The sequence below is a fragment of the Cebus imitator genome, unplaced genomic scaffold (genome assembly GCF_001604975.1).
Source record: "Cebus imitator isolate Cc_AM_T3 unplaced genomic scaffold, Cebus_imitator-1.0 Scaffold3, whole genome shotgun sequence".
Classification (NCBI taxonomy): domain Eukaryota; kingdom Metazoa; phylum Chordata; class Mammalia; order Primates; family Cebidae; genus Cebus; species Cebus imitator.
Window position 1 is genome coordinate 5,064,329 of NW_016107318.1, and position 12,868 is coordinate 5,077,196.

Genomic DNA, 12,868 nt, shown 5'->3' on the forward strand with positions numbered 1-12,868 from the left:
TTCACAAATCCTTTCATCACTTCCTCAGACCACCTACTGCAACATGCTTGAAATTTCTGATTTGTCCTAAGCATCCTCTTTTTAACCAACCAGTTATTTTACTTTAGGACAAGAATTTACCTTACAAGATCTTTTCTAATATAAAATCTCTTTTCTTTATAACTTTCTTTGCATAGCTAGAGGGCATGGCTAATTCCCCATGTCTGTAGGCCTTATCTAGGGTCTAAGGTTTCCACAGTAGGTAATTTGAACAATTTTCAAAAGTCAAAGCAGTATATGACCTTAAAGCATTTAGCATTTAACATCTGACCTGCCTGATTTAGAACAAATGTCTTTATCTTACCAATAACCTTTAATACTTTTTATTTCCCAAAGATGACTAAAGTTACGTGAACTAGAAAACATTACACTTTTTTCTTTCAAATATTTGATTTAAGCTCTTATTTTTTAAGCCAATTAATTGAGCCCTTTTATAGAAACATAACACACACAACATATTAATAACTATACAGATAGAAGATCCAGTAGTTGTAAGTTTTTATTTGCCAGATTTTAAGGTTTTTATTTAGATTATTGGCTTTAGGGTGGAGTCCTTGGAGGAAAAGGGCCAGGAACATGCAGTTTCTACAGCCTAATATAATAAGCCGACACAGCTGGAAGGCAAAACTGATCTCCAGAAATTAAGGGTCCCATTCCCATTTTTATATCAGATCCTGTATCCCAAAAAGAGGGAATCATCTCATTTCCCATGGGTGTCTAATCTTTCAGTGCAGAGTGGGGACATTTTTATAACTTCTGGGTGCCCAAGAGCATGCTTCTCTGATCCAAATGTGGAGAACGGAATATCTCCCCATAACTGCCATTAGCTATCCCTGAAAGTATTTCCTAACTAGTTATTACACACCAAAACTCTCTCATAATATGAAGTAATTTCAGATACTCCCAAAAGTCAAAAATGTCAGATAATGCAATACAAAACATAACAGAGCCTTAGATTTTGAGAAGGACCTATCTGCTTTTAATTCCTGAGATTTCTTGAGGAAAACAGAGGTTTTTCCCAAAACAGAGTCTGTGGTGCCTCCTTTTCCCAAGGAGTCCCAGGCTGTGAGAGCTTGAATATCTGCTTTAAATTAAGCTGACTTTTAACTATAGCACTCTTTATAAAAGTCCTTTTCAATTTCTTATTACCTGACTTTAGCCAGGACAAACAGCCAATACTTCTGGCTCAGAGAAGAAAAAATTCTTGGAGGGGAAGAGAATCAACAAATAGTAAAGATCAGACAATTATCAAACCTGAAAGGACTCATTCCCTAAGCCAGGAATTGAACTAGGGCCACCATTGTAAAAAGGCAAGGTCTTAGCTGCTGACCTACAGCTTCCATTGCTCTTTCCAGAAGTCTAGAGCAGTCAATTTTGAGTCTGCAAAGGCTTTTTACTGCTCGAGATAATTTTTGGAGCTAGCTATGGCATGAATTTCTTTTCACTCTAAGGCAGAAACTAAGAGAAAGTACCACCATGTGGTTACAACATTAAGCTCCCAAGGACAAAACCAGATGGAGACCTCAGCCAGTTTTTTTGCTTGTTTCAGAGAACTGCAGCAAAGTTTGTTATTGACCAGCTTGCTAGGCTGTCTTGAATAGTGAGCTTATGGGTCCTAAGCCTGTGTTCTATCCTAAGGTACTCTTTATGACAGAACCATACAGAAAGACAGATAAAGCACACCAAATTCCCTACAATTTAAAAATAGCCTCAGAATGCTTTTTTGCATTAATTAAAACTTTACAGAGGAGATAAAGTGATTTTTACCATTCATTTAACCAGGTTGCAGAGAGAGAGAGAGGCCATAAGTCTGGTAAGAAAATTCTTGCCCTTTTGCTGGCCTGTCAGGTTTCTGGGTTCCCCTTCCCTGAGCAGCCCTAGTGACCCTGCTTACCACACCATAGTTCCAGGGGCCAAACTGCGTCACAAAGGAAAATAATGGAAGCACAGGCAAAATTATCTCAATTTTGCAAGTTGATGCCCAACCAGCTGCACTGGAGACTCGAATTCTAGTATTTTCCTTTCTGGCCAGAACAAAATATGTGTGCTTTAAATAAAAATATTGAAATCTTTTTAGAAGCTTCTGCATATCAGTAGGCATCCCTCGATGCAGCTAATCTGGGAGCCTCATGGTTTTAAATGCACTTCAGTGTGTTGTTCATTTGGAATGTTCTATTGTAAGGTATCTTTAGTAACATCTCACCATTTCTGTAAGACTTCACTGTTTCTGGGGCCTAATACCGAGGCATGTATAAGCCAGAAGGAACTCAGTTCTTCAGAAATTAAGGATCCCGTTTTTACCAAAAATATTGGCTTTGCTCTCAGATTTCCTCAATTAACTTAGTCAATGATTTGTTTTCCTACCTAAGCACACAAGAAAAATAAAACAAAGGAGTAGAATACAAAAATTCCTGCCAATTTTTTTTTTTTTTTTTTGAGATGGAGTCTTGCTCTGTTGCCAGGCTGGAGTGCAGTGGTGCGATCTTGGCTCACTGCAACCTCCACCCTGCCGCCCCCCCTTCCCCAGGTTCAAGCGATTCTCCTGCCTCAGCCTCCCATGTGCACCACCATGCCCAGCTAATTTTTTTGTATTTTCAGTGGAGACAGGGTTTCACCGAGTTGGCTAGGATGGTCATGATCTCTTGATCTCATGATCCACCCACCTTGGCTTCTCAAAGTTTTGGGATTACAGGCATGAGCCATTGTGCTGGGCCCATCCCTGCCAAAATTTTAAAAGCCAATTATAGCCTCTGCAATATTACTATTTACTACCAGTTTCTTTCTGACCCAATCAGATGTAAGAAGCCTCTAACTGGATTCAAGCCAGTTAATTACTGGATCAAATCTGATCCTGGACCCAGTCCAGTTTGTGTCACGACTTCCAGACCCAGTTTGGATCAGAAATTTTCTCAAAGAAACTGTAGAGCCCAAAACAAATCAGTGGAACTCTGAAATTCATGGCTGCCAATCATGCGAAAGTTCTTTCTTTGAGAGAGAACTTTGAGACATCGTTGGACACAAGTGTGTCCTGCAGGTACCTTGCTTATTAATTCAGTACTCCTGAGAGTCATTAAAGCTTACTTTGCATCCCACTTCTGACAACATCTGTTAAAAGAAAAACTTCAACCAAATTAAATTTAAAGGAGTTTAATGGAGCAAAGAACGATTCATGAATCAGGCATCCCCTAGAATCACAGCAGGTTCAGAGAGACTCCAGTGTAGCCACATGGTGAAAGAAGATTTGTAGACAAAGAAAGGGAAGTGAGGGACAGAAATTTGAAGTGAGGTACAGAAACAACTGGATTGGTTACAAGTTGGCATTTTACTTATTTGCATACAGTTTGAGCACTTGGCAGTGTATGAGTGGTTGAAGTATGGCTGCTGGGATTGGCCAAAACTCAGCTGTTGTTACAGGTGCATACTCCTATGTTAGGTTTTCAATCTTGTCTACCTGTTAAGTTAGGTGGCAGTTTGTCCACAACGGCTCAAATATAGAAGTATGGAGTCTTTCTCAGGCCATTTTAGTTTGCTTTAACAATTATGGATGTCAAAATACAGAAAAAAATTAAATGTAGAACCAGATCTGAAGGTCGTCTGTTAAACAAAGCAGCAGGCATTTAGTTTTTGGAAAATAATGTCATCTTTCAAAGAGGATTAATGTTTTTAGAGTATTATTAGTTTCCTAGTTTTGTTAGAATTTAATTTATAATTTTCTCTTGTTCTATAGTTTCATAAGATATATAAGCCTAAGTAGTTTGTTTGCAGTTGTGTATTTAAGTACTGTTATATAAATAATTTAACACTTGGACCTAGTGAGAATTATTTTTTTCTCTAGAAAAGAGTTCTGTACATTTCTTAAGTTTTAGAAACAGTGAATTAGAATTTGTGGTTGGCTTTTGAAATGTTTGAAATCCACCCTTTTTCCATATTATTACAAATATAGTATTTTATAATATATTGATTATGTTAATAGTCATAGCACTTGTATTGAGGTTCAAAATTATCTCTAGGAGAAATGTTGATTAAATTTATGATTTTAAGTTGAAATTAGTACCTCTTTATGATTGATACTGACATTTTATAGCTGTTCAATAATTATTTAGTTTCACAGAGTGAAATTAACCCTAAACAGAAAACATGGCTTAAACAAATACTCATGTTTATATTGACATTTGGAGGTCAGTTCAATCTTGTTTAACAAAGGAATATATGATTGATATTTCCTTAATGTAAATTAATTATCTTAAGTTTTATAAAAGAGAAAACATATTTTCTGTTTTAAGAGGAATGACTTTCACTATTCTGTGAAGATGAATCAGTAACAGCTGAAGATCTGATCTTTGAACGTGGCAGGGTTGGAACACTTTCAAGGTAGAAATCTAGCCAATTTTCAAGAAAAATCATAATGTTTCAGTTTTGAACTTTAATGTAGTTGGAACATATGTAGCAGAACATTTTCTTCTTGCTGTCTCCTGCCAAACTAATTATGTATGCCACATTAATTTTTCCCTTGTGCTTGGGAAACTTAAGATATGGTAGAATGGAGAATTTTCTGATTATTATTAACCAGTTTTAATGGTAGGGTGAAGATGAAAAGTATCAAAGAGAGATTTTATTATCTCCTAGAGAAATTATATGCAAAATTAAAACATTTCATTCACTTAAAATTATTTACTGAGTACCTACCATATGCCAGGCTCTAGTATGTAGCGTGAGTGATACAGTGGTGAACAGGACAGTTATAGTCCCTGCCCTCAGAGCGCTTATATTCTAATGGGGGTGGTGGTGATAGGAGATGATGGGGATTTCAGATTCATAGATGTTCTGTAGAAAGTAAAACGCATAGTAAGATAGATTACCATAGCTGAGGCTGGAATTATATGAAGATCTGGGAGGAGTGAAGTCTAAATTTGGTCAGCAGCCACTTAAGTGGGAAAGGCTTGGCATATTCTAGGAACAGAAAGGCCAGCGTGGAGGGAGCATAGAGAATGTGGGTGGTAGAGGCTAAAGTTGGAGAGAGAGAGACCAGATTAAATGAGCCTTTTAGATGATGTAAGGAGTTTCAATTTCACTCTAAATATAATGGGGATGCATGGAACGGCAGGTGAACAACAACAAAAAGATCTAGTGGGGAGTCCTTGGAAACTTTTAAGTGGGAACATTTTATTATTTGGCTGATTTAAGGAAGATCACTCTGGGGGCTTTTAGAAGAATGAACTGAAAGAAGGTGAGAGTAGAAGCAGGACGCCAGGTAGGGTGCTATTCCAGCATCTAGCCGGAAGATGACTGTTGTTGGTGTTAGGGAAATGGAATAGATATGTGGATCTTGTGAGGAGTGCTTGGATTGGAGGTGTGCTCTTGTGCTACACTGATTGTGCTTGCTGATCAGTTCCATGTTTTTATACTCAAGCGTTTGGGATTCTGAAAGTTAAATTCTTGGGACATCATAATTTAATGTGGACTCTGTGTCTTGAGAATGTGAAATTTTACTAAAAAATATTTTCAATGTCTGAGGAAGACAGTTCCTTTAGCTTCCCTTTGCTATATGGCATAAAGTATACATTGTTCAGAAAAACATTAGTATCTTGAAATTCTGTTGAAAAGTTTATGCCAGACTGCTCTAATTTCTCTGCTTTAAAATATATACTACATAAGGATATGAAGAAAATAATTAAAGCACCTTCAAATATGTAGTTGAAAATTAATTATTTTTTAAGGAGGAGTAAAATGAACACAATTGCTACATGATATAAATAAATTTGTGTTTAACTTTTTCCTTTTATCTAAATTGTATATTTACTGGAGTTTTTTTTGTTTGTTTGTTTGTTTGTTGTTTTTTTTCTAGTCACATTGTCCTAATGCTTGCAGATGATATGGCCTGTAATCCTAGAAATCCCAAACCAGCTACAGTGTTTAGTCACAAGAATATGGAACTAAATGTGTATGGAGATGATGTGGAAGTGGATTATAGAAGTTATGAGGTAAATTGTTTAATCTAGCCACATTTTTGAAATGGCATTGTTACTTTTAAGCTCTAAAACAATGGCAGAATAAAATTGTCTTATTATTTTTCTTTAAACTTAATTGTCACTTAAGCCTTGATGTAACTGTCTCTCGAGTTCATATTAAGGCAGTGATGCATAGGAAAAATATTAAAACATGAACATTTTACATTTGTATCTAGGACAGAAAAACTATATTGGCTTCAATGTTAGAGTATTATAGTGAGGTTTCATGTGTCAATTTTTTTAACGATAAATGTATTTCATAGGAAACATTTTTCATATTTAACCTAAAATTTTAAGTTTATTAGTTTTAGTAATTGTATTAATTGTGGAAAAACTATAGTGACTAACAACTCACCATATTTTCATTGCTTAGAAATAACCACTTTCAGTATGCTTCCAGTGTTTTTTATGAATATGTGATTAGAAATAAAAATGTAAATGTAAAAAACTGGTATTACACTGTATTTTGTCCCTTTGAAACTTTATTTTTAATTTAATAGATTGTGAATATGCTTAATATTTGAAGTCCTCTTTTATAAAGTCTTTTTAGATAATCCTTCCCCTTTTACCAAGCCTACCAAAAGTAAGACAATTTCCTGTGTGTTCCCAGACTGCTTTTGAAGCAATTTTAAAAGCCTATCTATCTCCTCCTAGACTGTCAGCTAGGAGGGCCTATATCTTAGGTATCGTATAGCTGGCAAGTACCTGTAGCCTGTATTAGGGGTTCAAAAATGTTGGCTCATTGAATTAAATATGTGTTTCACTTTTTACTTGTTTATTTAGTCATTTTAAAATATAGCCCCCAAATTTTCCTTCCTTGTTGGCCAATAAGAAGTCCTATTAAAACAATGAGCATTTTGCTGTCTTGCAGGAAAAATGTAAATCAGTTTACACACACACAAATGTGTATACATATAATTCATATACTTATGTTCTAGGGAATAGTTGAACAAGAAAACTGGATAGATTTTCTACTTTTTAAATGTAGATATGCATAATATATGACTCAGCTGTTGGCTTTAAATCAGTGTTTTACTCTCTACAACTTTAAATATGCCTTCAAAGAATCCTAGAGGGATAGAAATTCCAGATTGGGAAATCTAGTTTAAAGTGTTATGAAGTTTTTACATGTTGAAGATACCACTAACAAAATCTAAGAAACAAAGTGCATTCAAAAATTAATTATATGTAATTTTGGGGAAATAAATGAATTTTTTTTTTCAACCTTTATTTTAAATGCAGGGGATACGTGTGCAGGTTTGTTACAAAGGTATATTGTGTGATGCTGATGTTTGGGGTATGATTGAGCCTGTGATCCAAGTAGTGAACATGGAACTATTTTATTTCATGGTTAATCTATAGTTGACTAAGTAGTTGTACAAATTAGCTGCAATAATGTAGCTGAATTTATTTAAAAATTCTTATATTTTATATCTTCCCACAGAATTGCCTGTGCAGAGAGATTAATAATTTTTATTTTTTAGAGCTGGAGTTTTGCTCTGTCACCCAGGCAGGAGTATAGTGGCCCTATCATAGCTCACTGTAGCCTTGAACTCCTGGGCTCAAGTGATCCTCCTGCCTCAGCCTCCTGAATAGCAGGGACTACAGGTGTGTACCACCATGCCTGGCTAATTTATTTTATTTTTCCAGAGAGGGGGTCTTAACTATGTTATTCAGGCGGTTTTTGAACACTTGGCCTCAAGTGATCCTCCTGCCTCAGCCTCCTGAGTAGTTGGAATTACATGTGTGAGCCATCATGCCTGGCCAGATTAATAATTTTGCACCTTTTTAGTAGTTTTTAAAGGCAGCACTTCACATAGCATTTAAGGTTTTAAATTTAGAACTTATTTTTCTTCAAGGTAGTTTTACTTTGCTTTTTTTTTTTTTTTCCTTAGGAGACGTAGTCTTGCTTTCTTGCCCAGGCTGGAGTGCAGTGGTGAACTTCTGGGCTCAAATGATCCTTCTGCCTCAGCCTCCTGAGTAGGTAGCACTACAGGAGTGTGCTACCATGCCTGACTACTTTAAACATTTTTTGTGTTTGTGTAGAAATGGGGTCTCGCTATTTTGCCTAGGCTGATCTTGAACTCCTGCCCACAAGCAATCCTCTTGCCTTGGCCTCACAAAGTACTGAGTGTATAGGCATGAGCCATCATGCTCTGCCTTCTTTGTTAGTTTTTAGTACTTTTAAATATAGTAACAAAGTTACTTGGAGGTATATGTTTAAAAGAATATATTTTAATTGAGTTATATAAGTTTTGGGTGTTTTATTTTCAGTTGATGCTGAGTAATATACAGCAAAAGAAGAAGGAACATTTTTGAAAGTAAAAAATAATTTGTCAAGATTTCCCAGGTTTTATTTCATCTGATTTTTCTTTTTTTCCCCTCCAGGTAACTGTGGAGAATTTTTTAAGGGTATTAACTGGGAGGATCCCACCTAGTACTCCTCGGTCGAAACGTCTTCTTTCTGATGATAGAAGCAATATTCTAATTTATATGACAGGTAATCTCGTAATTTAGAGATTTTATATTAGAATATATTAAAACTCTTGGAAAAGAAATCCACATGGAAAGAAATTTAAACACATGAAATGAGTTTTGGTGACAATGGTTTCTCATGTAGTTATATTTTCCATGATTTAGAACTATTTGAAATGATATTTGAAAACAGTATAACATTTTGTGCTGTTCCCTATCTCTATATTTTTTAACTATTGACTTGGTAAACTTTAGCACCTTTTGCTTGGTGTACTGCTATATAGCATCCTTCAGTTTTGTTCTCCTGTTAATCATCCTGTGAAAGTGTCTAACAAGAATTGCAAACCTTTCCCTCTTCTGCTTAAAACTTTATAGTGGTTTTCCACCTCAAATTTTGCTGTACATAAAGATTACCTGACTGCAGATACTTAGGCCTTATTTTAGAATTGTTATTCAGTTTTCGTCTGGGCTGGGATTCATGAAATTGCATTGTGGATATACTCCTCAGATATGAGGTACAGTAGTCTTTTGATTATACTTTGAGGAATATTAGAGATAATGTGTACCATAATACAATATACTTATCATATATATAACACATAATACTATAATGATTTAGCTATATTATTTAATTTCAGTCTTAGTCTTAATACTTTTCAAAATTCTCTTCCAAGCTGACTCTTCTGTCCTTCAAACATTTGTTTAGGCTCTTGCATTTGCTTATGACACCTTTTCAGTCCACTTTGCCTGCTTGATTATTCCAAACCTTTTTAGTTTTAACTCAGGAGTCACTTCCTTCCATGATGTCCTTTCTAAGTCTAGGATGACTGATGTTCCCAATTACCTGGGATAGTTGTAGTTTACACCTGTTGTCCTGTGTTATTATTAATAGTTTCTGCTTTCTCCTTCAGAATAGGTATGAATAACATAGCTTATATTTTTCCTATCCAACGATATTTCTCTTCTCCTAGGCTGGTCTGGACTTTCCTCTGTGCACTCCCATGTTAATTTTTAGTTTCTTTCATAGCATTTAACTTATTATTACTTTATTGTTTGGGTATCTGTTGCCTTCACTGTATTTTGAATTCCAGGATGTCATTGACTATATATTTCTTGCCTTTTTAAATCACCAGTTGCCTGTCTTATAGTATTCAGTAAATGTGAATGTTAATCAAAATGTCCTCTATAAATTGTTTGGAGGGCATTCCATTCAACTGATGATAAAACAGGTGCAGAATGATTCTTAGGTATCACATGGCAAGATAGTTAATGATGCCTACTTAGTGGATTTTCTCTATCATGTTGCATTTATAACTTTCAAGACTCAATTTATAAACTTTATAAATTAACTCAATAGAGTTAATGAAGTTAGAAAAAATTTATTTTACTTTGAAAATTACAAGGAATTTTCAAGCTTTTGTGGCAAGGTGAAGTGCAGTTTTGTAGCTTAGTTTTATTTGATGTACTAAACTAAAGGATTTATTATTGTTATTTTTTTTGTTTGCTTCCCAATTCTTTTGGTACTCTTTCAGGATAACTGCAGGCTTGGAACAAATTCCAGTAGTTAAGATAGGATTTGATAAACTATGGCCTGTGAACTGGCTGCCTGTTTTGGAAGTTTTATTGGAACACAGTTGCATCCATTTTGTTTACAGTTTCTATGACTGCTTCCATGCTACAACAGTAGAATTCAGTAGTTGTAATAGAAACCATATGGCTCTCAAGCCTAAAATATTTGCTACCTGATCTTTTAGGGAAGAAGGTTGCCAGTGCCTGTAAAAGAATAAAAGCGTTGATAATTATGATTATATGATAATATTTATGGATGCATAGTATACATCAGGCAATATTCTAAATCATTGTGTGTATTAACTCATTTCATCCTCACATCAGCCGATTGACTTAGGTGCTGATATTCTGGGTTGCCATATGTGATTGTGTGGGTTGTAGTGCACCCAAGCATCGGGTCAGGAGATTAATGGGAACTGAAATCTAGTATGTGCTTACACTTACTAAGTAATCTGCCCTGCCACAGGGTTATATTCTAATGGGAGGGAGGAGTAGTTTTATCTTCCACAAAGGCATAGTCAACTAATTACTTGTAAGCTTGCAGTGCTGTATATATGTCGGGGGAGGGTGGGGAGACTAGTTTTTTTTTTTTTTTTTTTTTATCTGAAATTATTAATAACTGTAATTCTTTTTCTTCCTTACTTTCATGCCCAATGGAAGGTACCTTTTAAAAATCTCCACAAAGGAGCTGTATAAGTAAGATAATGATAGTGTTGTGGATACATTTCTCACTTTATGGCTGAGGAAACAGGCCTAGAAAGATTAAATTATTTTCCTAAACTAACGTGGCATAGCTACCATTTGAATCCAGACAGCCTGCCTCTAGATTGCATACAAATAGCACAATCTTCTGGTCCACTTTTTGTAGTAAAAATGTCAGTTTTTAGTAAGAACTGCACTTGTTAGTAGTAATATCATTCTAAGTATACATTGTAAATAGTACTAGTGTACTAGGGGACTAGCTAGTGTCTTCAGCTTCTTTCTTATCAAAACTATTTGCCTGGTATTTGCAACATTTTTATGAATTGAAGTTCATTTTTGATAAAGATGGAGCCAGTGGAAGAGCATAAATGTAGGTTTCTGGAATTGATTGTTAGAAACACTCTAAAAGATATTATATCTGCTATTTTTTATATAGTCTATCATTCTCTTTTTAATTGGCATAGTAGAAAATTTGTTTTCATAGTATATATTTTAGAGTATAAAATAACAAGTGATGTTAAAATGTTTCAATGAATGAAGTAAATGTATATATCTAGATGTATGCAGTTTGCATTAAAATATAGATCTATTGATCTTTTTTACTCTTTATACAAGGACATGGTGGAAATGGTTTCTTAAAATTTCAAGATTCTGAAGAAATTACCAACATAGAACTTGCAGATGCTTTTGAACAAATGTGGCAGAAAAGACGGTAATTAGCAAATGACTTATTTTCATAAGTTATATTCATACCTAATTTTCACATGGTTAGTAGGTTTCTAGCTTTTATTTTATAAGATTTTTTACTTATTTTGACAATGTCTTTGACCCTTTTAAATTTACATTTGTTATTTCCACTGAACTGGGTTGTTTTTCAAAGAAAAACTAAGTTATTCTATAACATGAAGTAGTTAACCTTTTAAGATTCCCATCTCTTGGACAAATGTATACCTTTAACTTTTCTAAGATCAAATTTCTGTTGGAAATTCTGCTGAAAACTTTTAGCTAATGAAGTGACTAAGATATGACTTAAACGTCTTATGAAAGTGTTGTAGAAATATTAGTTAGTGTATGATTTACAGCGTGATTCTTGTCAAAGGTGTTATCACTTTTCTTTCAGCTACAATGAGCTACTGTTTATTATTGATACTTGCCAAGGAGCATCCATGTATGAGCGATTTTATTCTCCTAACATAATGGCTCTAGCTAGTAGCCAAGTGGGAGAAGATTCACTCTCGGTATGTGCATTTTCCCCATTTGTAAACTGTGTCTTTGGAATGTGCAGCTATTTCTGAAACCAATGAAATGCTTCAAATGCTTTATGAATCTATCTGTTCTTTCTTAGACTAACACATTAGAAGGAAATTTTGGTTACATTTAAAACATTTTGTTATAATGATAGTGTTAGACAAATACTTTTTTTCCCCTTTTCATAGCATCAACCTGATCCTGCAATTGGAGTCCATCTTATGGATAGATACACATTTTATGTCTTGGAATTTTTGGAAGAAATTAACCCAGCTAGCCAAACTAACATGAATGACCTTGTAAGTATTCACTTGATTTGATTATAGCACATAGGTATGCTAACCTTAATGTGAAAAGAAGTGTATTATTCCCTGTACTACTAGAGGGTACTGTTTTATGTGTTGAATTATAGCTTTTAATACTATTTGCTATCTACCTTCTACCTTTATATTAGTATCTCTCTCTCTCTCTTCAAGAGGCCTGAAGTATGTTACTGTTTTCCTTCATTTACTCATTTTCTTTGCCTTACCAGAAATGTACTTTTTTTAGGTTCACCTTTTGAAATTCTATGTGTTTTTCAGGGGCCACCTCAGATACAATCTCCTGAACGAGATTGTATCTCGTTCAGGAAGTCTCCCTGAATTCTTCTATGTGGGAATTTCCTGTTTTTTTTTTTTTTTTTTTTTTTTTTTTCTTTTTTTTTTTTTTTTTTGAGCTTCCATAGACCTATATTTCTCATTTGTAACATTTACCACAGTCTGTCTTTTATTTACCTTAGTAATTGAATGTAAGTCTTTCTCACTGAATGGGAAGCTCCTGGAAAAGAG

General features: G+C 34.7%; 1 protein-coding gene across 1 annotated transcript in view; it reads left to right on the forward strand.

Moving 5' to 3' along the window:
* Window positions 1-12,868, forward strand: part of PIGK (phosphatidylinositol glycan anchor biosynthesis class K) — a 117,206-nt gene that overhangs the window by 37,677 nt on the left and 66,661 nt on the right. The window contains exons 4-8 of the mRNA XM_017531433.1: window positions 5,885-6,020; window positions 8,436-8,547; window positions 11,409-11,505; window positions 11,914-12,031; window positions 12,230-12,340. Coding sequence (XP_017386922.1) covers window positions 5,885-6,020; window positions 8,436-8,547; window positions 11,409-11,505; window positions 11,914-12,031; window positions 12,230-12,340 — 574 coding nt within the window. The remainder of the gene's footprint in view (window positions 1-5,884; window positions 6,021-8,435; window positions 8,548-11,408; window positions 11,506-11,913; window positions 12,032-12,229; window positions 12,341-12,868) is intronic.